The 13,727-nt window shown below is 39.9% G+C and overlaps 1 protein-coding gene across 2 annotated transcripts in view; it reads right to left on the bottom strand.

Annotated features, from left to right (window-relative positions):
* The window catches only part of LOC104737497 (BEACH domain-containing protein A2-like), a 15,774-nt gene continuing 2,389 nt past the window's right edge, over positions 343 to 13,727 (bottom strand). The window contains exons 4-20 of one of the 2 annotated variants that reach the window (XM_010457698.2): positions 13,521 to 13,656; positions 13,376 to 13,432; positions 13,036 to 13,149; positions 12,672 to 12,863; positions 12,482 to 12,547; positions 11,801 to 11,915; positions 10,509 to 11,638; positions 9,601 to 10,300; positions 9,360 to 9,462; positions 8,145 to 9,259; positions 6,408 to 8,064; positions 3,172 to 6,168; positions 2,670 to 2,978; positions 2,240 to 2,546; positions 2,006 to 2,152; positions 664 to 1,911; positions 343 to 588 (exon numbers count right to left, since the gene is read on the bottom strand). In XM_010457698.2, the coding sequence (XP_010456000.1) occupies positions 733 to 1,911; positions 2,006 to 2,152; positions 2,240 to 2,546; positions 2,670 to 2,978; positions 3,172 to 6,168; positions 6,408 to 8,064; positions 8,145 to 9,259; positions 9,360 to 9,462; positions 9,601 to 10,300; positions 10,509 to 11,638; positions 11,801 to 11,915; positions 12,482 to 12,547; positions 12,672 to 12,863; positions 13,036 to 13,149; positions 13,376 to 13,432; positions 13,521 to 13,656 (10,324 nt within the window). In that variant the 3' untranslated portion in view covers positions 343 to 588; positions 664 to 732. The remainder of the gene's footprint in view (positions 589 to 663; positions 1,912 to 2,005; positions 2,153 to 2,239; positions 2,547 to 2,669; positions 2,979 to 3,171; positions 6,169 to 6,407; positions 8,065 to 8,144; positions 9,260 to 9,359; positions 9,463 to 9,600; positions 10,301 to 10,508; positions 11,639 to 11,800; positions 11,916 to 12,481; positions 12,548 to 12,671; positions 12,864 to 13,035; positions 13,150 to 13,375; positions 13,433 to 13,520; positions 13,657 to 13,727) is intronic. The other variant, XM_010457700.1, reaches the window with a different exon arrangement.

Below are 13,727 nucleotides of genomic sequence, written 5' to 3'. Positions count from 1 at the left end.
AAGTCAATGTTCGACTCTCTTAGGGACACTTTGTGCAGAGACATGGGTCGTGCTGTCATGTTCTATGTGAGGATAAACGGGAAATTTCCATCTCACTATGTGAAGGCGATGTGTAATGTGTTTGGAAATGATGAGAAGAAAGTGAATGAGTATGTTATGGAGAAGTGGTTGGGAGGTTCGAAGCTCGTGTCTAATATATCTTGTGCTATTCATTGATATGTTCTGTGATTGACACTGAAAAGTTAAGACACTACTATGATTTTGTACTTTAGACTTTTAGAGTGGCTACCGGTTAAAGAATATGATACATTACCATTGATGTTGGAGCAATTAATTGTCCAAATTAAAAGTTCCTAAGCTAGTATAGTAACAATATAATAAATGATTACATAATTTCATCTGAGAAATATAGATGGAGCTCTTATACTAGATTTACCCAGTTTATTCTTTGCAGAATAGTCTACTGTACACACAAATTACATGTTAGCTATATTTACACAAATTCTAAAGACAAGCCTGTTGGTTATTGTCAAATCGACGCGTTTTTGTCTCGCTTTGTTGTTTCTCCATTGGGCAACAACATCTAATCTGCAAATCAGATGGAGAAGAATCACATGTGAGGTAAGAGATTCAACAAAGGAAAACTTTTCTTTGAGGTCTTACATTTTGACTTTGATCTACCTCCTAGGTGCTTCCGTCCTAATTCTACATGGCACTTCTGACTCTAAACTATTAAGCTTTTTTGAGTGAAGCTTTTAATATCTCATCTGGCACTGTCCATGAAAGCAAATGTCCAGCTGAATCACCGCTCAGTAATTGCTTCAGGTCGATCGTGAGATGCAGAGCTGTGACCGGTTTCTTATGAAATTTCAACTCCTTGTGTAGAAGCAACTTGTATTCTGGCACCTGATCCCCCAAATGTATCCCTACTGTTCTGTTGCTAGCAGTTTTGTTCTCGGCACTCACCAGATCAGTACAATGTACCATCTGCCACACTTTAAGTGCCCCGCTTTGATGACCAGTCACGTACCAGGTTGTTTCCAGCCAGTCAGAAAACGTTGAGCCTGTTACTGATACTATCAAATCTGATGGTAATTGTGATGTGTTAACCACAGAAAGGCAATCGCCATTGATGCTCCAAACCGCAAGTAAACTTCCAGCAGTAGTTATGATTTCTCCTGTAAGGTCATTTATGTAGATTGCTGAAATGGGAACCGGAAAATTCGGAAGCTGCCTAACAAAACTTAAAGAACTGAGATCCCATATGATAACTGTACAGTCATCTGAACCGCTTGCAATCATCATGTAAGGTTGGCTTACACGTAGACAAGTGACCTTGGCTGTGTGTGCACAAAGGGATTTCTCTAACCGTAAACGCCGTGAACCACGCAAGCCATCTTTGTTGACTCTCCACACAGAGACCAGACCATCGTCTGCTCCAGTGATCACACTGCGCCCGTCATGACTAACACCAGCACACTGGATCTGGTTTCCTTCATGGAGATTTTCATGGGTAGATAAGAGCTTGTCCTGATCATAGCTCATAAATCTCAAACTCATGTCTGGGAAACCCCATCTTATGTATTTCTTATAGCCTCTGGGTTTCAGGAAACAGTTAGAACCGGCAACAAGCAACTTCTCATTGAAAGTGATGATTTGGTTTATAGATGATGAGAATTTGCGTATTTCGCGAGGAACAAGATGCATTGAGTGTTTCAGAGGATGCGGTGGGAATTTTCTGTCTGTCCTTCTTTTAACATGAGGTTTCTGGAATAGTTGTTTTGGCGTTTGTCCAAAATGATTAATCTGTGCTAGTATGGATGCCTTCAAGGTAGGATCTGTAACTGCATCCACATCCACATTCCCCTCATAGGTGTAATGATAGAAAACATTTACAGATTTTTCTGCAGCCTGAAGATAAACAACCTCATGATTCGGTAAATTAGGAAGCAACATCTCTACGATATTTCTCTGTTGACTACCAAAAGGAGAACAGGTAATGTACCTTTCCTCTCTGTTTGTGCCCAAATATGAGATCTATCCAATGATGCAGATTCTCTGAAACATAATCAGACTCCAGAGCGTCTCTGTGCTTGCAGATGAATTCACGAACACTTCCTCTAGCCCAAGGAGGTAAAGATACATTACTCACCTGTAATTATACAAAGAACTTGGCTTATGAAATGGAAACAGAGAAGTAAACGGTACATTCAAGCACCATTAGAGCAGCTAAATCTACCTTTTCCCCTGACTGTTTTTCACCCAAATCAAGGTAAAATCTATTTTCTAAGAACTCAGGCATGTAGAAAAATTCAGGAATTAGTTCTTTCACATCTGATGTATTTCCTTTTCCAGCTGCACTTAGCCAAGTTTCTTTAATACTATTAAAAAGTCGATCAGCATGATCAAATTGACCACCCTGCAGCTTCTGGTTTTCAGCACTGAATGGTGGTAGGCGAATAAGGTAAAACAAAACAATGCCAGCACTTGAATAGTGAGACCCGTAATGAAAATTTGGAACCTCTGGATCATCCCAGCTCTCATATCTGAAATGAAAAAGGGAAAAGGAAAGCATGAGAAGCAATCATTGGATATGATGCGACATTAAGAAGGAAAAACTTCATGGTAAAGAACACACTACATATAGTTCAAAATGCAACATCATAAACCTTTTTCTAAATTCTTCTTCTCCTTCAGGCGTCTGGCAACCCATTGGTTTGTCAAGCTTGCGAAAATTCTTTGGATCTGACAAGTCAAGACTCTCGCTATCATAATCCGCTAAAATCCACGGAAACACTGGATACTGTGTGAGATCACTGTATCCACGCCCTGCTAAGGTGTTGAGATGCATTAAGTATTGAAAATTGCTGATCTCCCCATTTTGCCATCTTTTCGTGAATGACTTTGCCATCAATTTGAAAAGACGGCTACCCTCTTTACTTTCCTGTTTTGCAGACCCTGAAATGGTTGTATCGAGCCTGAAAAGAAAAAGAAATAAACAGAATAAACAACAACCTCGTAGATTTAGAAAAGGCCTCATGAAGACTAAGCTATATAGTGCTCAGCTTTTGAGCTTAACTTGACATTTTTATTCATGACGAGAGAAAATGCTGAGAGCACCAAATTTTAAAGCGAAAAAATAATGAGATGAAAAGCAACAAGATGCCATACATGCTGTTCCTTGGAAGATTCATGGCAAGGAGATTTCTGAAGACTTCTTCCCTCTCTTTCTTGTGGAACACAAGGAGATCATTACATCCATCCATGCTAAATATCTCAACAGCAACTGGACGCAGCTCGTAATCACGCTTTAAAATCTCATGAAAACTATCTAGCTTCCACATACGCCGAGGATGTGGCAAGTTACCAGTCACACGCACTTTTTCCTTTCCCCAAGCCCCACCACCATATGCCCATGCTCGTCCCCCTACAGCGTCAGTTTTCATTGTTGTACTCCATAATGTGCTAGACTTCGACTGTGATTCCAAGCTTCCGGTGAATTGTTTCGTCACACCTAGAGCCTGATCAATAATGGATAGCTCGTCTTCCCATTCCTTCTCACAGATACATCCCTGATCATCAATGTAAAAATTCTCTATCACATATAGGCAGAGTTCCCCTATTAAGAAGATCCCATCATGTTTGTCCAAACCAACAACTCTCTCACAGTTATATTGGAACCTAATCTTTTCAAGATGTTCCAGATAAGGTCTGATCAAATACTCACCATCATCATTCAGTTCCTTCTCTGATTCTTCCTCTAGAGCTCTGATTTCATCCATACCAGAAGATGACTTTATTGGAGATCCAGTCTCAGATTTTGCACCTGTGTTGACGCTTATTGGAACAGATGCTGTACTACAAGATTGGCCACCAAAAGAAAGAGCATTCTGAAGAATCGCCTCATTTGTACTACTAGCTCTATCATTATTCCATCCATTTCTAGCAGATGAAAAATCCTTAAGGTCATCAGTTTCTTCGAAATATGACTCGCTGTAAAGTTCACTTAGCAGGAAAGCTTGCTCCGAATCCATATCAGAAATAACTAGGCCATCTTCATTTTTGGATTTGAGTAGCTCAATTTCTCCAAGTTCCAACTTCCCTTCTAGTAAATTATGGATGCTATCAATTTTCAGTTTACATCGTTCAAGCTTTTTCCGCATTCTGTAAGGACCTTCAATAGGACAGAGTTGCCATTTATCTTCAAATCCCTGGGAAAGACGCAACGGAAATATACCACGTTCGTGTACCAGCTGCTGGAGATGAGTTTGCCACACACTCTCGGCATAAAGTATCGAACCATATTTATTTTGCCGGACAACTCTAAGCTCAGCGGACATTGCATCACGCACTATTTCAAGTGCATATCTTCGCTCACTTACCTGCTCCCAGTGTTTCTCGTCTAACTTCGACGCATCTCGTGATTTTCTCCCCATCTCTCTAGTGCGGCGACCATTCATGCCTTTCATTCTAACATCAGGAAATTTTTCTGAGCCAGCTATGTACTGTTTCCACATAACTGCAGCACCCTGCTCGAGTACTTTATTTGTAATTTGTTCGGAGCTCTCAAGCCACTTACAGAATTCTGGAAGATTTTCAGTCAGTATTCTATCAAAACCCCTGTGTAATACATCAACTTTTTTTCCTCGGTGTGGTTTTTTGATAAGCAAATCTTGAAAAGCAGATTTCCGGTGAACCAGCAAATATCTGACAATATTAGATGCCATGTTTTGCACATTCTTTCTCTGGTCATGGAGTAGAGATATTAAATTCACACACAAACAGCAATTCAAATCTCTATCAAGATTGCTTGGGCAAAATATAATATTCTTGTTTGCAACCAGCAGTTGAAGAACTGTTGAGATATCAACTTCAGATTCCTCGACGCTTAGATTTGAAGATTGACTCTTATTAGATTCAACAAGAAATCCCAGACGTGAAAGTAGGTCCTCCTCTCCAATGATTGTCAAGAACGATGGAAGAAAACAATAAAGTATTGCTCGATTTGTATTCTTCAGGACTGAGTGCACATAAGCATCGAGTTGCCTGGTTGCTCTTCCTATCGATAACAGACCCTTCCCTGAAGAAGTGGCTTCTTCAACCCTACCATCTTTGTTAGCCAATTGCAGGATTGATAACAAGAACTCAAGGGTTTTAAGGACTCCAGTTGGTTGAGGAAAAGCTCCCATATAGACACGATCCACAATCATCCAGCAAAATGCATCCAAGTTTGTAGACCATTTTCTTTTGTCCAGTGTTTTCTTATCCTCTTCATCATCACGCACTAGACGCCTTTCAAGATAGTTCATGACTCTGCTAAGGCATAAGCCTTGAAATACTATAACACATTCAGGATCCACATATAAAGGAACCATTTCTAAAATGCTTTCCAAAGCCTGTACTGCTTTGATCTGCTCAGTCGTTAAGTCAGCACATACCTCTGCCATGAAATCTAGCATGGCACTTGCTCCAGCAGAACACGTCCCACCACCATACCCAGACTCATCAGTTTCGAGGAGAATTTTTGGGCTAATGGTAAATATTGTATGGGCAGCAGATGAACCTTGTGAACCTGACTTGTGATCTGAAGATGCAGCAAATTCACTAACTGAGATATGCGACGGGCGAGGAGAAGAACTTGTAGAACTTTTGAATTCATTATAGTTAGAGCTTAGCGAGGATACAGCCTGAGATGGTGATGGAGTGAATGGAACGTCAAGACTTGATTTTTCAGAGAAAAGGGGAGACTCTAAAATCGAGAAAGATTCAGAAGTATGGGACTCTGTTGGCTGAACTTCACTTGAACTACCTTTGCGATCTAAAGATTCCATTTCGCTGGAGGCTGATACAGGGCCAGCATGATCACCATCTTGTTTCTTAACATATTCACGACCTTGAAATGATTTCATTGGATCCCTTGGTGGTGTTGTAAGAATGTTTTCCATCTTATCAATACCCACATAATCTGAAGGTAAAGGCATGACTTCAGAGCTCACACTGGCCTGCTCTTGAGGAAAGCTTCCAGCACTGATGGAGATTTTTGTGGACTCGTCCCGGTGAGGAAATCTAGAGAAAGTGCTTTTTGCGCTGCTATCATCCCAACAACTTATATTCTGCTCTTCTCCTTTCACTGAGAGCTGTTTGGCTATCTTCACAGCATGAGAAGCCCTGCAACACGACCCAGCTTTTGGTCAAAATTTGCAAAACATCTTGCAGGTCTTGTCTAGGACCTTTTGACATGCAGGACTAAAAGATTAGGAAAGAAAAATATTGTCTCTATGCCATGAGACTATATAAGGGACGGAGAATAATAATTTGATTCCTAAATAACAAATGCATGTACACATCTATGTTCAGTACGTGATACGGAAAAACATACATTAATGCAAAAGGCATGTGATGCAAACCTGACGCAGGAAAAGTAAAGATCAGCGCAATTTTGGAGAAATTCGGCACATCTGCAAGCAGCTGAAAATTGAGGGCACATCTTCGCAAGATCAACCATGAAACGGATAATAGATGTCGCAGTAGCAGGAGCTGAAGCTTCACTGCCCATCAACCGTGCCGCATATGTTTTATGCATTAAAGCTTCCCCTTGAAGGTCTCCAGTCATATCCGCATTGCCCTCAACAAGCTCATCTACAAGGCTATCCCTCACCTGTGAAAGGTTTCCAGAGTGGTGGGCAAGCATTGATTGCATGCTCAATCTGTCAAAAGTGGATTTAGCCATAGCAACCACTGAATCCAACAGATCTACAAACTTCAACTCCACATGGCTTCCATCACCCGGCATTAGTTCATGAAAGTCTAACATCCGTACCTCTGGTAGTCTTGGAAAAACAGGTTTTCCAAAAATCAAGCAGAACAAAATGTAATATATGTCTGGAGAATCATAGAAGCTTTGAAGTACCCGTGCCAGACCCTGATAGCCTCCACTTGAAAAAAAAATAAGAGAAAAGCTTAGGGAAGAAGTGAGACAAACACCGAGAAGGGTCATGATCCATCTCATACTACTAGGATGCACAACTTCATCAAGAAAGTACGTCAGTAATTTTGATGAGACTATCTTATGCCACCGCTCCAGCAGTTCTTCTGCTTTTATGGTTACCTGGAGATCAATAAGCATTTCCAGAAGCAAATTTCTCACAATTACATGCTTTCCCATTGACTCGCGCATGGATGAGTTCTGTGATTTTATTTCAGGTGGATTAAATGTCATAATCAAAAACCTAACCACACTTTCAAGCTCCGAAGTAAGGAAACCATCTTGTAAGATGCATCCAAGAAAAATAACTAACTTTTCTAGGACAAGAATTTCCACATCCCCTCGTTGAAGTGTCACTAACAAATGTTCCACCAGATTGATTTGACGCAGAATTGTAAGATTGTGACTCCTGTACCAAAGCATTGAGACGAGGTTCTCCAAAAAATCAAGTAAGGCAATCTGGATGGAAACAGGGGCTGTCACCCAGAGGGTCCAATCCAGGAGGACATGTTCCACCATATCTGCATTGGATAAGACAATGCAGTTTGAAGTTTCAACAGGACTATCTCCCAATTCAAGCTCAGATAAATGACTAAAAGAATCTTTGGGCCCAGAAAAATCATCCAGATATCCATGAGATCCAACTGAAGAAGGTTCAGATTGAAAATTTGACAGACTAAGATCCTCATAGTTGTTTTCAGGTGTAATCTCCGTAGGTGACATGCAAATAGTACTTTGTCCACTCTCCAACTTCTTTGGCTCTGAAAAGAAAGCTTCACATGCAGAAATTTGGAACAATATCTCCAAACATTTCATGTCAAATAGCGCCATCTTGGGACGCAAAAACAGAGCTAGTAAATGGTAGCCCTTGTATGTTTCCATATCCTTTACATTCTGAGAATTCTGATGAAGCACACATGCAAGCAGTGAAAGAGACATATATACCATATCTCTAGATTCGGAAGCCTCAACAAGTGCAAGTACAACAGCCATTCCTCCCACAGAGCGTATAGTATCCCCGATCACATTTTGTCTGCAGATACTCGCATTTCCCACTAGGCGCCCGAAACGCGGAATTCCTATATCATTGAGAAACGTCCAATGAAATAAAATTGAAAATAAAATGGAAAATACGAAATTATATGGGATCATTGATTACCTCCAATAAGGGAAGCAGCAGCGGACAACGGGTCAACCAGGTTGAGAAGGGAAAAACTTCCAGTCGTGGGCATGAACTCTAAGCATGTTCCATCAAATGCAAAAATGAGTTTCTTACCAGGTAACTGAATTGAAAGATTCTCTAACCTCTTGAGATCCCATACAATCCCACTACCATCTGCCTTAGAATCGCATTGTCTATTACTGTCGTCAAATTTTTGGATACTAGACAATGATGACATGTCAGTATCTAAAAAGTCAAGGATAGCCATGCTGCCTCCACCACAAGCCTGATTAGGGACGAAACATAAGAGATATGCATCCTGAAATAGACCTTTATACCCTCTACCAAGAATGTACAAGAAACCAATGCAGCCTGATGTGAGCACCTCCTCAAAAAGATAACATGAACGTATTTTCCATGCCAAATTGCTAACCCTGGCACAAGTAGCTGGAGTTCCAATTATTACTTGCAAAGACTTTCCAACAGGTGAAGGAGAATACCCCAGTTTACCCATGTGCCTAAGTTTTCCATCAATATAAACATAAGCAACGCTAGTCTGGAAGAGTCCAGCAAGCGCATTTGGCTTACTATGGACAACAACAAGGTGATGCCACTTGCCCATCTCAGTTTCTAATCCAGAAAATGACAAAGAATTTGAATTGCTAGTGGCTAGAGTCAAAATACCATCCTCTTGAAAATATAGTTCTGCATAGGATTGACTTTCATCACTTATTTCACTAACAGAAAATATCCGGAAAACATTTTGTTCACTTTGTTGCCCACTCAAACTGTGTGTCTTTGATGAACCACCAGCTTTATAGACTTCTGATTCTTTTCCTTGGGTTGTCAAAAAATTAATATACTGAAACCAACAAACAAATGAATAACCAGCAGCAGGAGGCCAAGATCTTTCTCCCAGGGACACCTGAACAGAAGCATGCCCAGTTTTGCTCATGTCCATTTCAACAAAAGGGGCCAGGGAAACATCTTCCAAACTTGTGTCTTCCATGAGAATTAGTTTTTCCATCATACCAACTAGTGAGTGACCCGAATGCATAGCCCTCATTTGCATAACATATCTACACAGCAGTTTGAGCTCGGATGGAGACAATCTGCACCAGAATAAGACTATACTATGAGTAAGATCAGCCAGCCATTTAAACGTAGTCACCCTAAGACTATGTATTAGATTTTTTAGCTATGGTCAACTACCTGTACGCCCCAAGAACTTCAACAATCTTCAAAGCATGAGAAAGGAATGGAGATGAACCCGGAAGAAAAGGTTGGATAATCTCCAGCAGGAGTTCTACGCAACCTGCTCCATTATAATTCCATTAAGAGAGGAAGGCGACAAGAGTGAAGAAGAGAAAAAACAACAAAGATAAGATTTAAACGTTAACTTTGCCAATAATAATGACCCCAAGGGGAATCCTCGGACAGACAAAGTTCTTACCAGCTGACGTGAGGTTTTCCAGGTTGAATGGGCTGGCACGTGCAAGCCTTTCTAGAAGATTCAGAAATTCCAGCTGCATTTTTGGAGTAAAAAGCAGCAGTGAACGGATCAGAACTCTGACAGCACCTGCATTATAGATCCTCTGCCTGTCAGGATTAAATTGGCCAGATGGAGTTTTTACAAGAAAGCTTGCTTTTTCACTTTCTACCGTCTCAGCTGAGGCCACAGATTCTGATGTCAAAAACGGTGGAAGCACAACTTCAAGTGCAAGTTCTAAAAACAGTTGTATCACCTGTGTTTCCAGATCAGCACACAGAAAACCAGACTCCACCACAAGATCATAGAATATCTGAGATGTAATGACATTGTGCAGTTTCATCCTATTGATAGAATTCTCACAGGCTGCAGTTGTCATGAGGCGCAATAGATATCTGAACAATATGATGAAAACCATCACAAGAGACTCATCCCTAAACTCTTCTTCCCCTTGGAACGTATGAAGGGTGGTCAATAGAAGAGAAAAACCAGTGGCTTCACCAAATACTCTTTGAGCAGAGCCATTAACCCCAAGAATACGCCACAGAGCACCCATGGTATCACATCTGGCTTCATAGTGAAGCTTGCACTGCTGCCCAGAGATTCCAGTGACCATTCCACTCTTCAACACATCGATAACAGCTTCTAACTCTTCATGATGGACCTGGTTGGATGGTAAGATAAGAGTTACCCTTTACAAAAAAAAAAGGATTTCTGATGCCTATGCAACAGAACCTCTATAGTGGCAGCATAATCTAAAGAATAAAAACCCTTGCCAAGGTAATAGAATTTGATTTTTTTATCAGAGAAACAAGAAGACACACTGTAATATATCAATAATCGAGATGCATATTCTTTGAATGTAGACTTACCTGTTCAATGTCTTCTGTGATTAAACATGACAAAATCCTCAAAACACCGGTACGATGTTCATCAGAGATTAAGAATGAAAGAATGACAGTCACACCGTTGGCAGAACGAAAAGCTGCCTGATTAGCTTCAGATTTATTTAGTAAAGAGATCATACAATCCCAGCCAGCAGTTATAGTGCTGTCAACTTGAAAGATATGGAACTTTCCTGAACCAGATTCAATCCGCTTTGGTGATGAAATGATGGCATCCTTACTATCTAGGTGTTGTTTGAAGCTAGGTGAGCTAGGGACCCGATCAAAATGATTAGAAACGCCACTATGCTGATCTGGACCCATGAGAAGTTTGCACTGCTTCAGATCATCTTGTAAGACTTCCAAAACACCAACTTCACCTAGGACTTTCTTGTACTGTAGATCGAAAGATGTGAGCTTTACAAAGAAAGAAAGTATGGTATACTTCAACTCGGAATTGATTGGCTGTTGCAACAAGAAACAAAGTGACAATAGTTCTTGCTCTGGAACACAATTTACAATTGTGACAGCATATTCAAGAATTTTGAGGATTAACTCTTGCAGTGAGGAAGGAAAACCACCCATGTTCAGCACCAAAAGTGGAACAGTCCTTAATTCTTGGCACATTCTATAGTTTTCCATATGGCTCGTGAATATCTTGAACATTCGGTTTAACACTTCAACCTGAAGATCCTTGTTCTCTGCTTTCAGAAAGATGTCTTGCAACATTTGGACAGCTTCAAGGTCTTTAACTTTACCATTTCCATGATCCTCATCATACAGATTGTTAGCAGTGGGCTTTGTGTGAGAAAATAGTGAAGTATTTGCTCCAGGTGACTCAATGGGACCAGTCTGAGCCAAGGTGACAAGAACATCAAGCAATCTGGACAGTGAAGGGGAGAAATTTTGTGAAGCCCTGTCATCATTTTGACTACTATTCAATGAAAGAGGTGGCTGATTTTCAGAGTCATCGGAACCGCTATTTTTGTGTGGAGATGAATGATTGAATGCAAAAACCATATCTTTCGGCATAGAAGACAAAATCAGGGCAAACTGTACAAGGAAATGGTAACCATGTGCATTTCGTATGTCCTCTTTGAGCCTAACCCCACCAGTTTCTATACATTAGTCAAATTTGATAAAGATTAGCAACCATAATCAGAGTAGTTAACAAATCCAAACCTAAGAAGATCACTGCCGAATATCTCTACTCTCCACTACATTTTTTCATGGCAATTGACATATTTTGAGTTCTTTTGTATTTTTCTAAGCCAAATTACCAGGTCTGTATGATAGTTCCACACATTCAAGTAACAAATCCACAATGCCCATTGTATAAGATGAGTCCCCACAATCCGGATCAAAATCTTTCACAGCCACTAGGAGAACCTTTATCTGCAGAAGAACTCAGCAAAACATAGTTCAGAAAAAAGTTAAAACAGAGCGAGCAGTCATACCTTGTGCCAGAAAAACTCAATTAAAAAAGCACCTTCATATCTAGCAGTAACAAATTGTAGGTTCATATTTCTTTCACACTAAACAGAAACCAGATAGTTGTTCTTAGTTGCAAGATCTATCAGAGGCAGTTTTTTAGTGATCTAGCTTCTTAACAAAGATCTTAAGTTCACAAACCAAGGACAAGTATTCAAACAAACTCCTTCATTTAAGAAAACGAATATTGTCAAATGCTTTGAAGATTACTATAAGCATCACAAAGAAAACCTTTTAAACACCAGATTGCGGCTATTTAGCAATGCTAAAGTTGTGAAAAGAAGAGTATATATGCACAAAACCAATAGTTATCATTAGCTTTTGGCTCATACTCTTCTAGTAAAATTAACCTAAGTCTCCTGATAACCAAATTCTTAATCACGGGAGACCTCGGATAGTTTGACATAAGCATGAAATACACGAGAATGAATATTCCACAGTGAGGCTATCTACAGAATCTAATGGCATACCAGATGGTGTTTACGTATGTAGCTTGCCGTGCTACCATTGTCATTGACAAGAAGAAGCCCAAGAATCTGACAGTGACAAGAAAGGATTCACAAATGGAACTGTAAGCATCCTAACATTCACATAAGTTTAAGTTTCAAAACACATTGCTCATTGCTCGATTTGTAAAAGAACAGGTGAGCAACAAATTACCTGCATTGCATGTCTGTGAAGCTGTATGTTATGTAATGAAACTAGGCCTTCTTTATATTGAGAAAGAGCCACGAGAGAACCATTGTAAACCATTTTGAAAAGCAGCTCAAAAGAGTCATCTTCAATCAAACTCTGTGCAGCAGAAGGATGGCTTGCCAATGCTTTCATGATATGGACAACATTCCCCACCATCTGCAAATAAATGGAGACGCATTAAAGTCTCAATCGATAAGGCATTGCAGAGTGTACACTTGGCCAGCATGAAACACATTGTAGAAAATTATGTTATACATGACTCTGACTAGAACCATTAAACAGAACCTAAAGTGTCTATCTTGGAGAGTACTACATCTGCCATCTTTACCTTTTCTTCAGCATTAACAGTTTTTTCACCTTCACTATATGTCAGAAGCGCATTGAGAATGTGTATTAGACAACACAATATCCCAGAATCCAATAGAGATTGTTTGTCGAAAGGCTGAAAGAAAACACATAAAAGGTTGAGTATATATATAAACCAACACATTTTTTATTATATAAGCCATCAAAGAGCCGGCACCCTGAAAAATTTCTACTGCCTCCAAAGGTGAGCGTAACTACCAGTTAGCTATCAGATATTCAATCTCAATAACAAGTTTTGGTAATTATTTAAACGCATAGCTGAGTAAGGGAAAAACTAAAAGGCACGTAAAGGTCAAAAGTACCCCAGATGCAAGGACTTCAACAGCAGTTAAAAGGTTTGCACCATGACTTGAACCCTCCTGCAGGAAAAAAACAAAACAAAATCATGGTTTACAGAGAAAGAATGTAACATGTCCTGATTCACTGTAATCAGAAGGAAAGGCAAACCTTGGTGACTTCAGAAAAAAACTTTAGTACTTTCTCAACATCCAATGATCTTGTCTTGCTGCTAATCTTTAACATTTCAACATCTGTCACAAATGCTCTCCCAATGACGAAAGAGAATATATGTGTTTCTACTAAACTGCAATTGAAATAAAATTCCCAATATGGTTGATATTCTCATATCTGATATCTGAGAAGGGAAAGAGAGTA

This window comes from Camelina sativa, chromosome 13, assembly GCF_000633955.1.
Source record: "Camelina sativa cultivar DH55 chromosome 13, Cs, whole genome shotgun sequence".
Lineage (NCBI taxonomy): Eukaryota > Viridiplantae > Streptophyta > Magnoliopsida > Brassicales > Brassicaceae > Camelina > Camelina sativa.
Note: the sequence above shows the minus strand (reverse complement) of the source record. Positions and strands in the feature narration are given on the sequence as shown.